The sequence below is a fragment of the Triticum aestivum genome, chromosome 2D (assembly GCF_018294505.1).
Source record: "Triticum aestivum cultivar Chinese Spring chromosome 2D, IWGSC CS RefSeq v2.1, whole genome shotgun sequence".
Classification (NCBI taxonomy): Eukaryota; Viridiplantae; Streptophyta; class Magnoliopsida; order Poales; family Poaceae; genus Triticum; species Triticum aestivum.
In genome coordinates this window covers 622,849,543-622,863,134 of record NC_057799.1, presented here as the reverse complement: position 1 = coordinate 622,863,134, position 13,592 = coordinate 622,849,543, and the positions used below count along the sequence as shown (strand labels likewise).

Genomic DNA, 13,592 nt, shown 5'->3' with positions numbered 1-13,592 from the left:
ATCTCGACATCCATATTGATTCCCAGACATACATGGATATATTTATAGAGTGAATCTTTTGTTCGCGTGCACAATTTCCTTTACTTCATGATACTTAACAAAACCCGAGACAAGACTTTCATCTATATTCTTCTAAAGCAATAACTTGATCACAATACCAAGTTATCCTCGTTCCCGGTTTTGTTCTCTTTTCTCATTTCTGCATTCTGGTATCCCCGTGATCATATTGTGTCTGGACAAGCAATGATGGATACCGTAATACCGAGAGGGGCCGGAGAGTATCTCTCCAACACCGGAAGAGCAAATCCCATTCTTAAACTATAGAGACCCTAGACATACTTTCCCAGTGTATCCGAAAGCTGCCGTTATAATCACCCCGTTATGGGTAACGTTTTGACAACCCCAAAGTATATCCTCCGGCATGAAATTACCTAATATTCTCATGGTCTAAGGACGTGATCACGTAGTATATCATTTGGTTGGGTTTGTTCAACACCGTTGTTCCGTTAACAATGTGCTCTCATTTTTGGCGGTGCCCTTATTATTCAACAATGCCCTATGACCAGGAAAACGGGGTCATGATGCAACACCTGAGCTAGCCTTAAAGGTGAGACTATGAACCTACTTTCTGTTTATTTTCCCGTACATGCATATGAGTTTTTCCTCTGAATCCTATATTCAAGAACCATAGCAATCCTAGAACAAAAATATAAATATGGAAATAAATATTATTGCCTTTAGAGCATGTATCCAACTGGCGGTGTCTCGAAAGTGGCTCTCAGCGGGTTACGGTGGGGGTTGGTGGATCGTGTAGGGCGCCGTAGGTGGTCGTGGCCGACGCTATCAAGGCAGCCAGGCAGACGGGGTTGCCGGTTGCCTGCTTGGTTTTCTGTTGAGATCTGGAGAGGCCAAATCTGACCGGGGGAGGGGGGCTGGATATCGCTCCCTTCGAAAGTGTTACTGACATGTGGCTGGCGGCGCTAGCTTTGGCCCCGGTGCAGGGGCGAGGCGTTCACACCTTCCCGAGACGGGCTTTCCCCGCACGTGGTGTGTGTGTTCGTGACGCAGTCATGGCAGTGGTGCTGCCCGTCTTAGGGCCACTTTTGCCTTGCCTTGTGGTGGGATCTTGGAGGATGATGTGGGTGGCGTCCGCGCGTTATTTCATCAATGAGAGGCTCAAAGGTGGATGCCGAGGCAGCGGCCTCGAATGGCGGACTACCCAATCAGCTCTCTGTCAAGCTCTGTGGTGGCAGTGGCGGCGACGCCTCTTAGAGCATCTCCAGCCGCGCCCCCAACAAGGCCCCCCAGGCAATTTTTCGGCCGCCGGCGCCGAAAAATCGGCCCAGTCGCGCCCCAAGGGCCCATTTTTCGCCGGCTCGGGCCAAAATTGGCGCCGGCGGACCCAACCCGAACCCGGCGCACTGGGGGCGCTCGGGGGCGCCGGGCGAATCGTTTTTGGCGCGAAAGAGCCGCCGGCCCTCCTTGCCAGCGACTCGTCTCTCTTCTCGCCGCTTCGTCGTCCTCATCGCCTCGTTTCCCGTGGTGAATCAATGCCAAAGCTGCCGCGCGCTGCCGCACCGGTCAGCCTCCTCCATAGATGCCTCACGAGCGAGGCAGTGAAGGCCGGACGACGCGCGTCCCTCACCCGCCATGCGTACACGGCCGCACGCTGGAAGCCGGCCTCGAGTACATCGAGGGCGGCAACACGCCGAGGCTGGAGTACACCACTCCCCCGTTCTTCTATCGCCGGCGTGGGAGCTCGTGGACGCCGAGGCGCATGGACCCGGGGGCGTCCTCCTCCACGTCCGGCCGATCGTCCGGCTCTCCCTGCCTCCGCCCCGTCAAGCCGGAGCCCTAGGACACGTCTGTCAGCGCGCGCACCCGCAGCTCCGGCGTCCGCATCGACGACTCCACCCCCGCCTCTGGCCGCCTCGTCCTCGTGAGGCCCAAGCCGGAGCCCGGCCTCCCCGCGGAGTACGAGGAGATAGCCCGGCGCGGCTTCTCCGATGAGGACGCCCTGCAGTGGGCGCGGGACGACTACCTCCGCGACGAGATGGTCCGGCAGCGCCGGGCCCTGGAGGAGATAGCCGCCCACAAGCGTGGGCGCGAGGACGAGCACGGAGTGGTGATCCTCGACAGCGACGACGACGAGGACGCCCCCGGACCATCCAACCCGCCGCGCCAACCTGGGGAGGGTTGCAGCAGGGACGGCGTCCGCGGAGGAGGCGACGACGACGGCGGCGGCGACTACACGCGGTTCTACAGCCTCCTCGGCATGTAGAGCTGCAAGGGGTGGCGGGCGGCGAGGAGCGGCGAGGGAGACGGCGGCGTAGTAGCGTTTTTTTTTCTTTTTTGTAAAATATTTTAAATATGTATGAACTCGCCGAAATTTGGTTGAATTTGCGCCATGTTTGTGCCGGAATTTAATTTTCAAAAAAAACGTGGGCGCCGCGACTGGGGGGCATCACGCCCCAGCACGCGGTTTGCACCGGTGCGCCCCAGAGGGCGATTTTTAGCGCCTCCTGGGGTGCCAACGGCTGGAGATGCTCTTAGTCGTGTGGGCGGCAAGAGGTTTAGCGACAGGTCGCTCTGGCTTGCTCTCTTCCGATGAAAGTGATGGCACCTAGATTTTGTTTGTGTGGATTGAACTTTGTCGCGGAGGTGACGTAGTTGTCTCTTGGCAGTTTGGGTGAGGTTCCGACCGAAAACTTCACGCCCTGGCATCGACGGTGACACCGCTTGCGAGTGCAACATTCATCTTGAGGACGTCGTTGAGGTCCTTCTCCCAATAGCATGCAGGGCTTTGGGTGAAAACCCTTGCCTGTTCGGACTTGACAGCGGCGACGCTTTGAGTCATTAACCTCCTCGGGTGTTGCCGTGCAGCCTAGGCGTCATCTGTCGGTTCGAGACCACCCTTTGTTTTTTTTTCAATTATCTTTGACCCGTTTTATTTGAGAGTTTTTTCATCATATTGTATCATTTGGAACTTTGGCAGTGCATATGACAATTGCTTTATAGATAAAGCAGGCCGGATTTTTTTGAGAGTGGTGAGTAGTGGATTGATGCTTCTTTATCAATGCTACATGCTTATTGTACCAAACTCTGGAGGCTATCCATTACCATTTTCTTTATCAATGATGGAATAATCAATTTTTTTCATGTCACATAAGATAACAGCTAGCATGTGGAAAAGCAGCAGGCGGGGTATCCCGAAACAGAAATCGCTGCTTCGTCAGCTCGCCGCGTGCCAAAACGGGAAATCCCTCGTGCACCGAGGAAAAAAATTAAAAAATTATATGAGACCAGGTCTCACGGTTATCAGGTGAGACCCGCCCTGATGGATGACACGTGACATTCACAAATCACAAAGCATCTAATCTCTCCCCCCTGATTTCAGGTGGGGGTGGGGTAGATGCTTTGTGATTTGTGAATGCCACATGTCATCCATCAAGATGGGTCTCACCTGCTAACCCATGAGACCTGGTCTCATAGAATTATTTTCCGTGCACCGATAGCCCCTCCCTCCCTCCCTCCCTCTTGCCACGCCCTGCCGCCGGTTGAGCTCCTCCCCACCCCCGGGCGCGAGAAAACAAGCATTATCCAACGGACCCGGCGCCAACTTGGGCAGAGCAAAAGCCTACTTGGTCACTCCCACACACCGAAACCACAGCTGGCCCCGGAAAGGGGCCGGCCGGGCGACCATCACCTGGACTCACATACATCGCGGCGTACGTACTCCTACGTAGTACATGCCCAACTGGGGCGGCTGCTCCTGGACCGGAACCGCGCGTCGTCCGGCGAGCGGGAAAAGAAGTCCAAGCGGTTTTCCGCTGGCAATCAAAAGATCTACGTGCAGGGGATCTGGTATTCCTTGCTTGCCCGGTGGTATCGCGCGGCTACCTCCCATGCCTCTTGTGTGCTGCCGATCGCTGATTGCTTCCTGCTTCTTCGTCCTCCGCTCGCCGAGATTCTGCCCTATAAATCCCACTAGCGCTCGGAATCCAGATGGAAAGCACGCACCGGAAGCATCTTAGAAGAAGAAGAGCCAGCAACAAGGAACGATATCCGTCTGTGTTGGACGCGCCAAGACGATCGAGGCATGCCTGCTGCCGTCTCTGGGTGCCTCTTGGCGAGGAGCATGGCGAGCCACCACAAACACCAGCAGCGGGGAGCGGCGGCGACGGCGCCGGGGGCACTGCCGGTGATCAACATTGGCCGGCTCGGCGACAAGGACCCCGCCGCGCGGGCGCTCGTGGTCCAGGACATCGCCCGGGCGTGCCGCGACCGGGGGTGCTTCCAGGTTCGTGTCGTCATAGTTTCTCTGCTTCTGCTTGCTACTCCTCCTGCTCTGCGTCCTCTGGTCCTCAGGCGAACGACACCTCCGCTGCACTGTCAGTTCAGAAAAGGATAGGGTTACAAGTTACACGTGCTGACGTGGACGCACCACATGCCCCATTTTTATACTGACAGTGACCTGGCACTAAGTTAACTGTATCCAAAACAAGCGACAGACAAACCATGCATATATATACAGACTAAGTTAACTGACACGTACGTACCTGAAGGTGGTAAACCACGGCGTCAGCAAGTCGGCCATGGACGGCGCCCTGGAGGCCGCCTCGGAGTTCTTCGACATGCCCGCGGAGCGCAAGGCGGCGTTCGCCTGCGCCGACATCCGCAGCCCGGTCCGGTACGACACCAGCTCCAAGGACGGCATCAGCAAGGCCAGGTCTTTCCTCAAGCACTACGCCAATCCCCTCGACCACTGGGTCGACTCCTGGCCAACCCAACCAGCAACATACAGGTAAGTACTTGGACATCAACTTTTACAAGATCGACCGATGAATCATCCCAGCTTATGACCAAACAATGTTGATCGGCAGGAAGAAGATGGGGACGTACGCGGTGGAGATACATAAACTGTCAATGCAGCTCACAGGGGCCATCGTGCAGGGGCTGGGGCTATGCCCAATGCACCTGCAGGAGAAGCTCGGAGCAGGGATGCAGTTCATGGGGCTCAACAACTACCCGCAGGGGTCGTCCCGGGCGGGCGACACGGTCGGGCTGGCGCCGCACTCCGACATTGGCTTCATCACCATCCTGCTGCAGAGCTCGCCGGGGCTCGAGGTGACGCACCACGACGACGGCGGCGTCTGGACGCCCGTCCCGGCCATCCCGGGGGCGCTCCACGTCGACCTCGGCGACCACCTGGAGGTGCTGAGCAACGGGCGGCTCAGGTCCCTCCTGCACCGGGCCATCCTCAACACCGACGAGGCGAGGATCTCCATCGCCAGCATCCACGGCGCGGCCATGGACGAGAAGGTCGGGTGCGCCGAGGAGCTCGTCGACGAGCGCCACCCGAGGATGTACAGGGAGAGCAGCTTCCATGACTTCCTCGACTTCCTGCCCACCAACGTCAAGGCGTACCGGAGGTTCGTCGAGACCCTCAAGATCGACAGCGCTTAATTCCTTCTGCTGCATTAAGACACACTTAGCTGAATGAGACACTGCACATAAGTGTCCATTTAGTTGTGTAGTCTTACTGCTAGCTGAAGAACAAAATTACGGTTTAATTATGCCTCCATTATCAAGTAGTATCTCAGTACGAATAAGGGAGTATGGTATCAGCAGAGCTGGATAGGCGTGTGATTAGCAGGGTGCCTTTTTTTTCACTCCATTTCTTTCTTTGGGGAAATGCAGTATGTCTGCATGTCTCTTCCATCAAAAGGAGGATCAAAGGAACCTTGCCAAGTTCTTCCGGTTCTTTGGTAGTACCTACATACACCATGTGTTGATCAGTGCAGTCCTATATGTGTATCAGTTGATTTCACCTATAGAAATTTACTTTCTCATGGGATATATTGCGCAACGATATATTAAATACAATTTACTGTTTACCATTTGCTTGGTTTTCTTTATCTGTGCCCAAACTCAAAATCTAAGAGAAACTGATAAAGATAAGTGGTGTGTTCTGAATACCTATTTCTTGTGCTTCACATCGAAATTTATCATGTCCTTCAATGAAATTGTTCGTGCAAGGTGGTTCCAAAACATCTGGAAAAAAACATTTGAACAACTAGTGTACATCTTTTGTAACATAAATTAAGTAGTACTCCCTCCGTCCCAAATAATTATCGGGAGTAGTAAAAGTTATTGCTTTCAAGAACCCTGGAAGGGTTATCAGGAAAAAAAACTGAAAGGGTTATCTGAAAAAAAAAGGAACCGTGAAAGGGCATGACTAAAAGATTTCTCACACATAAATTGTTAACTATTTGAAAGAAGTACAAGAAGAAAACGCTTAAGTAGACTGACAAGAAAATCAGGTGTTCCCCAAAACAAGAAACCCAGTAAACAATGCGAAAATATCCATGGCGGCTGCTCAATGTTATCAACTCCACATGAGACAAGTTTGCTGGTTGCGTGCTGCTGGAGCTGAGATGTCGTGCTGTTGGCCGACCAAGAGAAAATATGAAAACTATAGATGAAAAAAGGGCCATCTTTCATGGAGCCTAATTCAGTTAAATTCCTTTCTTTAGAAAGGAGGCTTAAGAAGAGCAAAAAAAAAGGAGGCTTAAAGAAGAGCCTGCCTTTGAATTAACGAGCAATCAACCAGACTGGGATTACAAAGACCAGAAGAAAAAAACAGAAGGAAATAAAATGAAAATGGATGATGCAAAGTGCTGCCCACACAGCTTACAAACACCACCAACAACAGGCAAACAGCAGAGACTAGCAGATAAAAAACGGGACCCGGTTTTCTTCTTTGTTTAGAAAGAAAAAAAAAGGCTTTTCGTACGTGGTGTGAGTGTGACTGTCGCCCTCTGGAAACTGCTTGTTAACGTACGACTAAATGACATCCATCCAAAAGAAAGAAAGAAAGAAAAAGGCACTCACATCGAGCGAGAAAAGAAAACAGACAGAAATACATGAGCCCAGATCGATCGAACCCCACGAGCGACTGCAGCGCCGGGTCGGATGAACGAAGAGGACGAGCGAGCGAGCCAAGGCAGTGAGCGACGAGATCGATCGCGAGAACAAGGCATTGCAGTGAGGATTTGGAGCCAAGTTAGGCAGGACAGGGGGCTGACCTTTGCTCCTTCCGTTGGCCGCCCGGCCGGGCTTGGTCGCCCGCCGATCAGTCCTGCAAGCAGCATGCCGTCGATCCTTCTGCTGTCCTCTGCTCTGGCCTCGCCGCTCCAGCTTCCTCGAGTCCTCTTTTATACTAGGCGCGGCTCGTCTTCTCCGGCGCCCGCAAAGGCAAAGGTAGGAGGCTGGAATTTGGGAGGTTCACGGCGACGTGTCGCGCCGCGACGGCGGGAACGTGTGGCCACCGCGCGCGCTCGTCCAGGCCGGCGCTTTTCGTCGCGCCCACACAAACGAGATATTTTCTCGCCAACTTGAACACGTTTTCCTACTTAGGGTAGGGTGTGTTCGATATCAGCAATGCTACACTCACGGAGGAATCTATTACGGGGTCACAGACTAGCTTTTTTATTTTTAAGACAATTCACGAAGGGTCTGTTTAGGACACATCTAGATGTGAATAACTATGTCACATCTAAGCTGATGTCCATTCTGTTTGTAGTCTTCTTTTTTTTGTCCTAGTTTTTTTTTGTTTCTTATTGTTGCATTATATATCTGTAGGACTTAGATGTGATATTCTTAAAAAACATCTAGATGTGAATTAGACAAACTGATTCACGAAAATTTTATTAATCCGTCAACAAAGTTACAGGGACGAAAGAAAAGTTTCCGGGGTGGCCTAACCAGACATGGCGGCCGCCCCCTAACTTTAAAGCATGCTTCGCTACATTGTGAGCCTCGACATTCGAGTTCCTAAATTTATGAACAAAAATACAAGAGGTAAAACTACGAGAATGTTCTAGGATTTCATGAATAATTGCACCATAACTCCCTCCGCTTTGCTGCTTGATGTCGTCAATCACGATCTTGCAGTCAAATGCCACCTGAATAGACCGGAGCTGTAGAACGTCTGCCAATGCCAATGATTCTCTAATCGCAAGTGCTTCAAGAGTGGTGGGATCCGTGGTGAATTTGAAGCCAAAGGTAGAGGCACCCAAGAAAGATCCTCCGCTGTCCCTGGCAATGGCTGCCACGGCTTCCACACCCAATCTTCCGGCCACGGCAGCATCCACGTTAATCTTCACCATATTGGACGGGGGGGCAATCCAATGAGAAGGACGCGATACTCTGGTGCTACCTCCCGTCGGCGTTGGCTTTCTTAGAGTGTGTATATCTACCAAATATGACTGTATGAATCATAGTTTTAAATAGCCGGCTATAGCTCCGCTATAGCCTTTTCAACAGGGTGCCGCTAAATAGTCGCCTTCATAAATAGCCCACCATAGTCCGCTATAGCTGATTAGAAGGCCCGCCGCTATTTTTGATAGCCCGCTATTTAAAACATTGGTATGAATAGATGGGTGGACAAAGGGCTCTGGTGGATGTCTTCATACACGACTTTCCTCTTCGCACCCCAAATAGCCCAAAGTGTGACCGCCATATGCATGAACATGTCCGCTGTCAGAGCTTCATTCATAGCAAACAACCACTCCCGGGGATTACCGCTAGTATGCTGGCTCATCTCCTGGACTGGATATCCGTCCGCTAGAGACCATATGCAGCGAGCCATTGTGCAGTCAAGCATTGTGTGTCGCCAGGAATCAGGAGCTCCACATATCTTGCACGCTGTTGAATCAGCCATATGCCGGTGTTCGAGCACATCCGCGGTGGGTATTGAGCTTCTCGCCAGCCTCCAGAGGAAGAGCTTCATCTTGGGTGGAACTTCTGCCTTCCACGGCGTTCACGGACTAGCTGGCGTGGGCGATTGGGATTGGGGACAAGGGGAGGATGGGACCCACCCCCACTGAAAAACAGGGGGGCTGAGAGATTAGTTAGAAGGAAATTAAGTAAAAGCCCGTAATGGGTCCGTGTGTGTAGGATTATTGGTTCGATATTGGTCGTCTCCCTCCACGAGCCGTGTCTCAAAGACACACATGGGCACGGAAGGATCCTCAGAAACCGCTTATCCAAACCAACCTTGTTTTTGCAACACAATTACTCCATATGGATGCAACTCCGCCGCGACCGCTTATGGATGCAGTTTGCCGGGTTCATCAATTCGGACATGCGACAGTTAGTCTGAAAGATCTAACCATTTTTTTCATGGCTCATTTTGCAAGATACGGCAGATAGATTGCTTCACAGAGGTTGGCCAAACTGTATTATTTTGCCAACTATGCAAAAGGGAACCAGAAACCACTGCCCACCTCATCTTCAAATGTCATTACACTATCTGAATTTGGAACATGGTCTATGATTGGCTAGGAATCCAACCGGCGACTCCGGCATGGAGCAATCTCCAGTCATTCAAGCAATGGGTGGTGCTCAAACGATGGAATGCTAAGAAACTCCAGGAAGGCGTCGCCTCTCCACAGTGTTCCGTTCCAAAGCTTCCCTTCCTTCCAAAGTGGATGCGACGATTAAGCATGAGGCGAAGACCTCGGTTCTCGTCAGGGCTAGATTTTGGGCAACTTAATTCCGGAAAAGTGATCCCCATGTTTCGGACCTATGTGGTCATGTAACCTTTAAAACATTGTCTTACCCCTCTTAATTAATGAGATGAGGCAAAGCTTTTGTCTATGTTTCTTTCTCTAAAACCACTATAAATTAGCCTCTGCTCATATGTATGTTATATATGTTTCTATGCTACTCCCTCTGTAAACTAATGTAAAACTGTTTAGATCACTTCTAAACATCTTATATTAATTTACAGAGGGAGTATGTAAATAAAAAAATAGACAAGTATGCCAACCTATAATAATGATATATAATAATGATAATGGAGCATTGCTATACACACGACGATCGTCCAACGCTCCTAGCAACACAAGAAAAATGTCAGTGGCAAGAGAACCAATTTGTGGTTACAGGTTATAGTTGGGAGGAATAGAAGAGCGGCGGTACTCTCAGCCCATCAAGAATCAAACTTTGATTTAATGTTTTTGGTGTGTTATAAAAGGTGCAAATATTCTATTAGTGGAAGGTGACGTTTTTGTCGATAGCAAGGCGCCTATAGTGATTTCGTTAGTCTCAAGACTCGCTGCTCAGTCTCTCAGAGGTGTGTAGAGTGTGCGTACATTTGTCATAGAGATTAGTGCTTGTATGCGTTTGTGAGCGCCTGCATCTAACTGTGTTTTTCAGAAGAAAAAATATTAGACACAAGGCAATATTGATAATCCTTTAATACATTATGCTCCCTAATTTTGAATGGCTCACAGCCAATTGAGGGTAACAATTTTGGAATTATAGGATTGATGATGATCTGCTAGAGATGCCCTTAGCTAGCTAGTGCTCTTTTGGTAACTGACAAGAAAGCCCACACTGATCGGTCTCGACAAGTGGAGTGTGTATCCCGCGATTTCCACGGTTGGCATGCTATTTTCGGGCATGTTGGGTCGATGACAGTCAAGTCTCATCTTGATCATGGAGGGCTAATAATACTGCAAGTCTCAACTTAAGCGATATGACCGTCCATTTCTCGCTACTTGAACGCTGTAGCATACATATATGAAGTAGAGTACTGCTTTGGCAGTGTTGCTCTATCCATGACTAACACACAGACAAAAACGTCCGGATCAGAAAGAAAAATACTCCCTACTAACGAGTGGCTCACAGCAACGGCACTGTGGTGGTGGTAGTAGTAGTAGACGACTAGTACAACTAGTAGTGTTACTAGTAAGAGTAATACAGTGCTGATACGATGCGTTGGGTGGATCTGCCGACAGGAGTGGAGAGGCCGGAAAAGGTTAATTTTGGCGCGATTCGGCATCGAAAGTCTGGAACCCACGCGCGGCTGAGGTGAGGCCCCCCTGCCCAGCAGCGGCAGGTTCATCCATCGGCCGAGTTGTGTCCTCAAAACTGGGACTGAAGGGAAGACATGAGAAGAGAACATGGTGGGTTGGTGATCCAGTTGCAAGCCAACAGGCAACACATTTCACCTGCTGGCTGGCCGTGCTGCTTTTCAATTCCTGCTAGGCGTGAGTAACGGGTGGCTGATCGTGCTCGTGGGAGTCCTGAATCATGGGGTATAAGGCCAACTCCAACGCCGCGACCTATTTCGTCCGTCCACGTCTGTTTGGATCCGCGCGGCAGCAGCAGCTGCCCGTCCTCTTGAAGGATGAGGTGATGGACGCCGAGTACGAGGAGCAGTTGGAGCTCTCCACGACCACGGACCAAGCGGCACCACCAAAGCCGCTTCTCCACGCCGTCAAGCCGGAACCTCATTCGCCACCTCACCGACTAGTGAAGGCAGAGCCTCCTCCCCCTCCGTGCTTTCCCTCGCGTAACCGCGGCGCCCAAATCGCAAACCGCGTGAAGGACGAGCCGTAGTCGTCACCGCCACGCCTCATCAAGGAGGAGCGGCAGTCGCCACCGCCTAGCCTAGCCACACCGGTGGCGTCCCACCCACCTTGTGTGATCGCCTCATAGGCATGCGGGCAAATACTCCACTACCTCGACGGCGGTCATGGAGGCAGTAGTGGTGACAATTCGTCCTCCCGAAGCGCGTTAACGGTCCAGGAGTTCGCGGGGAGGGAGTGGCGACGGGAGGACAAGCGCAACGCCGCGCGCCGGCAGAGTTCACAGACTCCGACGTCCTGCCGCCACAAATCTTCAATGGCTCGGGGCTCTCAATGGTTTGGGTCTTCGACTGGTTGAAGACCACAACGGAGATGAGCAAGCATCGTCTCCGTTGCCTCGATGAGGTGATGGTGAAGCACGCCGAGGAGTGGTCTCTTCGCGAGACCGTCATCGTCTCCGGCAAGTCCCGCCGCCCGTCTCCCTCCTCCCCCTCCCCCTGCCGCCCACATCCGTGATGGTCGTGGCCGCACTGCGCACGACGCAGGAGCAAGCGGAGAAGATCATCCGTGAGCATCAGGCGAGGGCCGGGAGGCCCTACCGTGACCCCGCACCCTTCCGCCGCTCGAAGCCCGACTCCGATGGGGAGGAAGGTGCCGCAACCGGCCCGACATGATGTACGAGGCCACCATAAAGTATAGGAGTATACAGTAGTTTACATTTACTTTTTCTTTTTAGTTTTAGTTCACGTCCAGTTTTATATGTGAAAACTATCTAATTTTGAATAAAAATCGTCTAGTTTGTCTAAATTTGCATCAACTCTGTTTCTTTCTGTTAAATAACGTTCAAAATGTAGCCGGCATTTGTGGTTAGCTTTGAATGGACGCCTCGCGTGTTAATGTCCGGACACCGGTCCGGACCAGTCCGCGGATAGATGCAATGTCCATTTTAGGGGTTCGTGTTGGAGATGCTCTAAGCCTTTTATCTATAGTATTCATTGTTTTTGACCAGTTCTGCCTTTTTGTTTTATGTTTTCACCTGGGTTTTCTGGCGCCCTTCGCCGATAGAAGGACCACTCCGGCGATTTTGATATTTGGTCTGCTCAACTAAAAATTAAAAGTACTTTTTTTTGCACGGTAAAAAATTAAAAGTACATAACTAATCTAGAAAGGACGGTGATCTCGTATGTCTGGAGAGACTGGCCAGCAGCACCTCCGTCGCAATCGGGGCATCATCTACATCAAAATCGTCGGAGTGGTCCTTCCGGCGGCGAAGGTTTACATGAATTTCGTTGTGTTTACATGAATTATATTCCAATTTGTTTGTATTGCGGGCGATGGTTTGAATTAAGCATTGGATGGCTAGCTCCCGTGTCATGCATCCCTGGACAAATACCATGTCCGTTTTAAGGGCCAGTGTTGGAGATGCGCGCGGGGGGGGGGGGGGGGTTGGTCTTTCATAAAACGTAAAACGTGACCGGTTTCACTAAAGTTCGGATATAATTTACATAAAAATATCGATATTCGACCGTTCACTAAAAACTAGAAAAAAAATCCTACAACTTGTACCGGACGACCATACCGTTGTCAGAGCAACTCCAACGGGGCGACCCAAATGGACGCGCGCTTTGTCCGTTCGGGTCGGCCAAGCGGACGTGCGCGTCCGCATTTTAAAATGAGTCGGCTTGACCGCCCAACGGGGAGGCTGACCCAAATGTGCCGGCGTGGAAAAAATTAACAAGTTGCACGAAATAAACATAATTAAACATAAAATGGCCGGTCAAACGCCGGCCAAAGTCCACCTGAATCTAATAAACATTAAATAAAACATTAAAAAAGTCTGCGCCCGCCTGCTGCCGCCCCGCACGCTGCCCTAGACGTCGTCGGCCTTGCCCTTGCCCTTGCCGTCGACGCCGCCGTCATCGGTGAGGTCGATGAAGACCGGAGCAGGGCCTGCCCATGCGAACACCGCCTGGTACGCTGCCAGGGCAGCCTCCTCCGGCGTCTGCTGGGGCGGCGGCATTGCGGCCAGCCGCGCGCGCTCCTCCTCCTCCTCCTCGAGACGGAGCGCCTCCGCGTCATGTTGGAGCATGGCCTCGTAGCGCATCTGCGCCTTGCCATCGGCCTGCTCCTGGTGGAGCCAGTGCTCCTTCCAGCGCTCGAGGTGGGCCGCCTCCTGCTCCGGCGTCGCGGCGAAGTTGACGGGAGGCGCGC

General features: G+C 51.8%; 1 protein-coding gene across 1 annotated transcript; it reads left to right on the top strand.

Annotated features, from left to right (window-relative positions):
* The first annotated feature begins 4,021 nt into the window (after positions 1-4,021).
* LOC123050508 (2-oxoglutarate-dependent dioxygenase 21, chloroplastic-like) lies at positions 4,022-5,796 on the top strand. The gene is made up of 3 exons (XM_044473291.1): positions 4,022-4,300; positions 4,566-4,804; positions 4,884-5,796. Exons 1-3 carry the CDS (start codon positions 4,100-4,102, stop codon positions 5,464-5,466), a joined length of 1,023 nt encoding a protein of 340 aa, XP_044329226.1. The 5' UTR covers positions 4,022-4,099; the 3' UTR covers positions 5,467-5,796.
* Positions 5,797-13,592: the final 7,796 nt, after the last annotated feature.

Bases quoted from the DNA above. Each gene is read 5' to 3' on its own strand.
- LOC123050508 (XM_044473291.1), top strand. From the start codon at position 4,100: ATGCCTGCTGCCGTCTCTGGGTGCCTCTTGGCGAGGAGCATGGCGAGC. The intron at 4,301-4,565 runs GTTCGTGTCGTC...ACGTACCTGAAG, and splicing joins GCGACCGGGGGTGCTTCCAG to GTGGTAAACCACGGCGTCAG. The intron at 4,805-4,883 runs GTAAGTACTTGG...GTTGATCGGCAG, and splicing joins ACCCAACCAGCAACATACAG to GAAGAAGATGGGGACGTACG.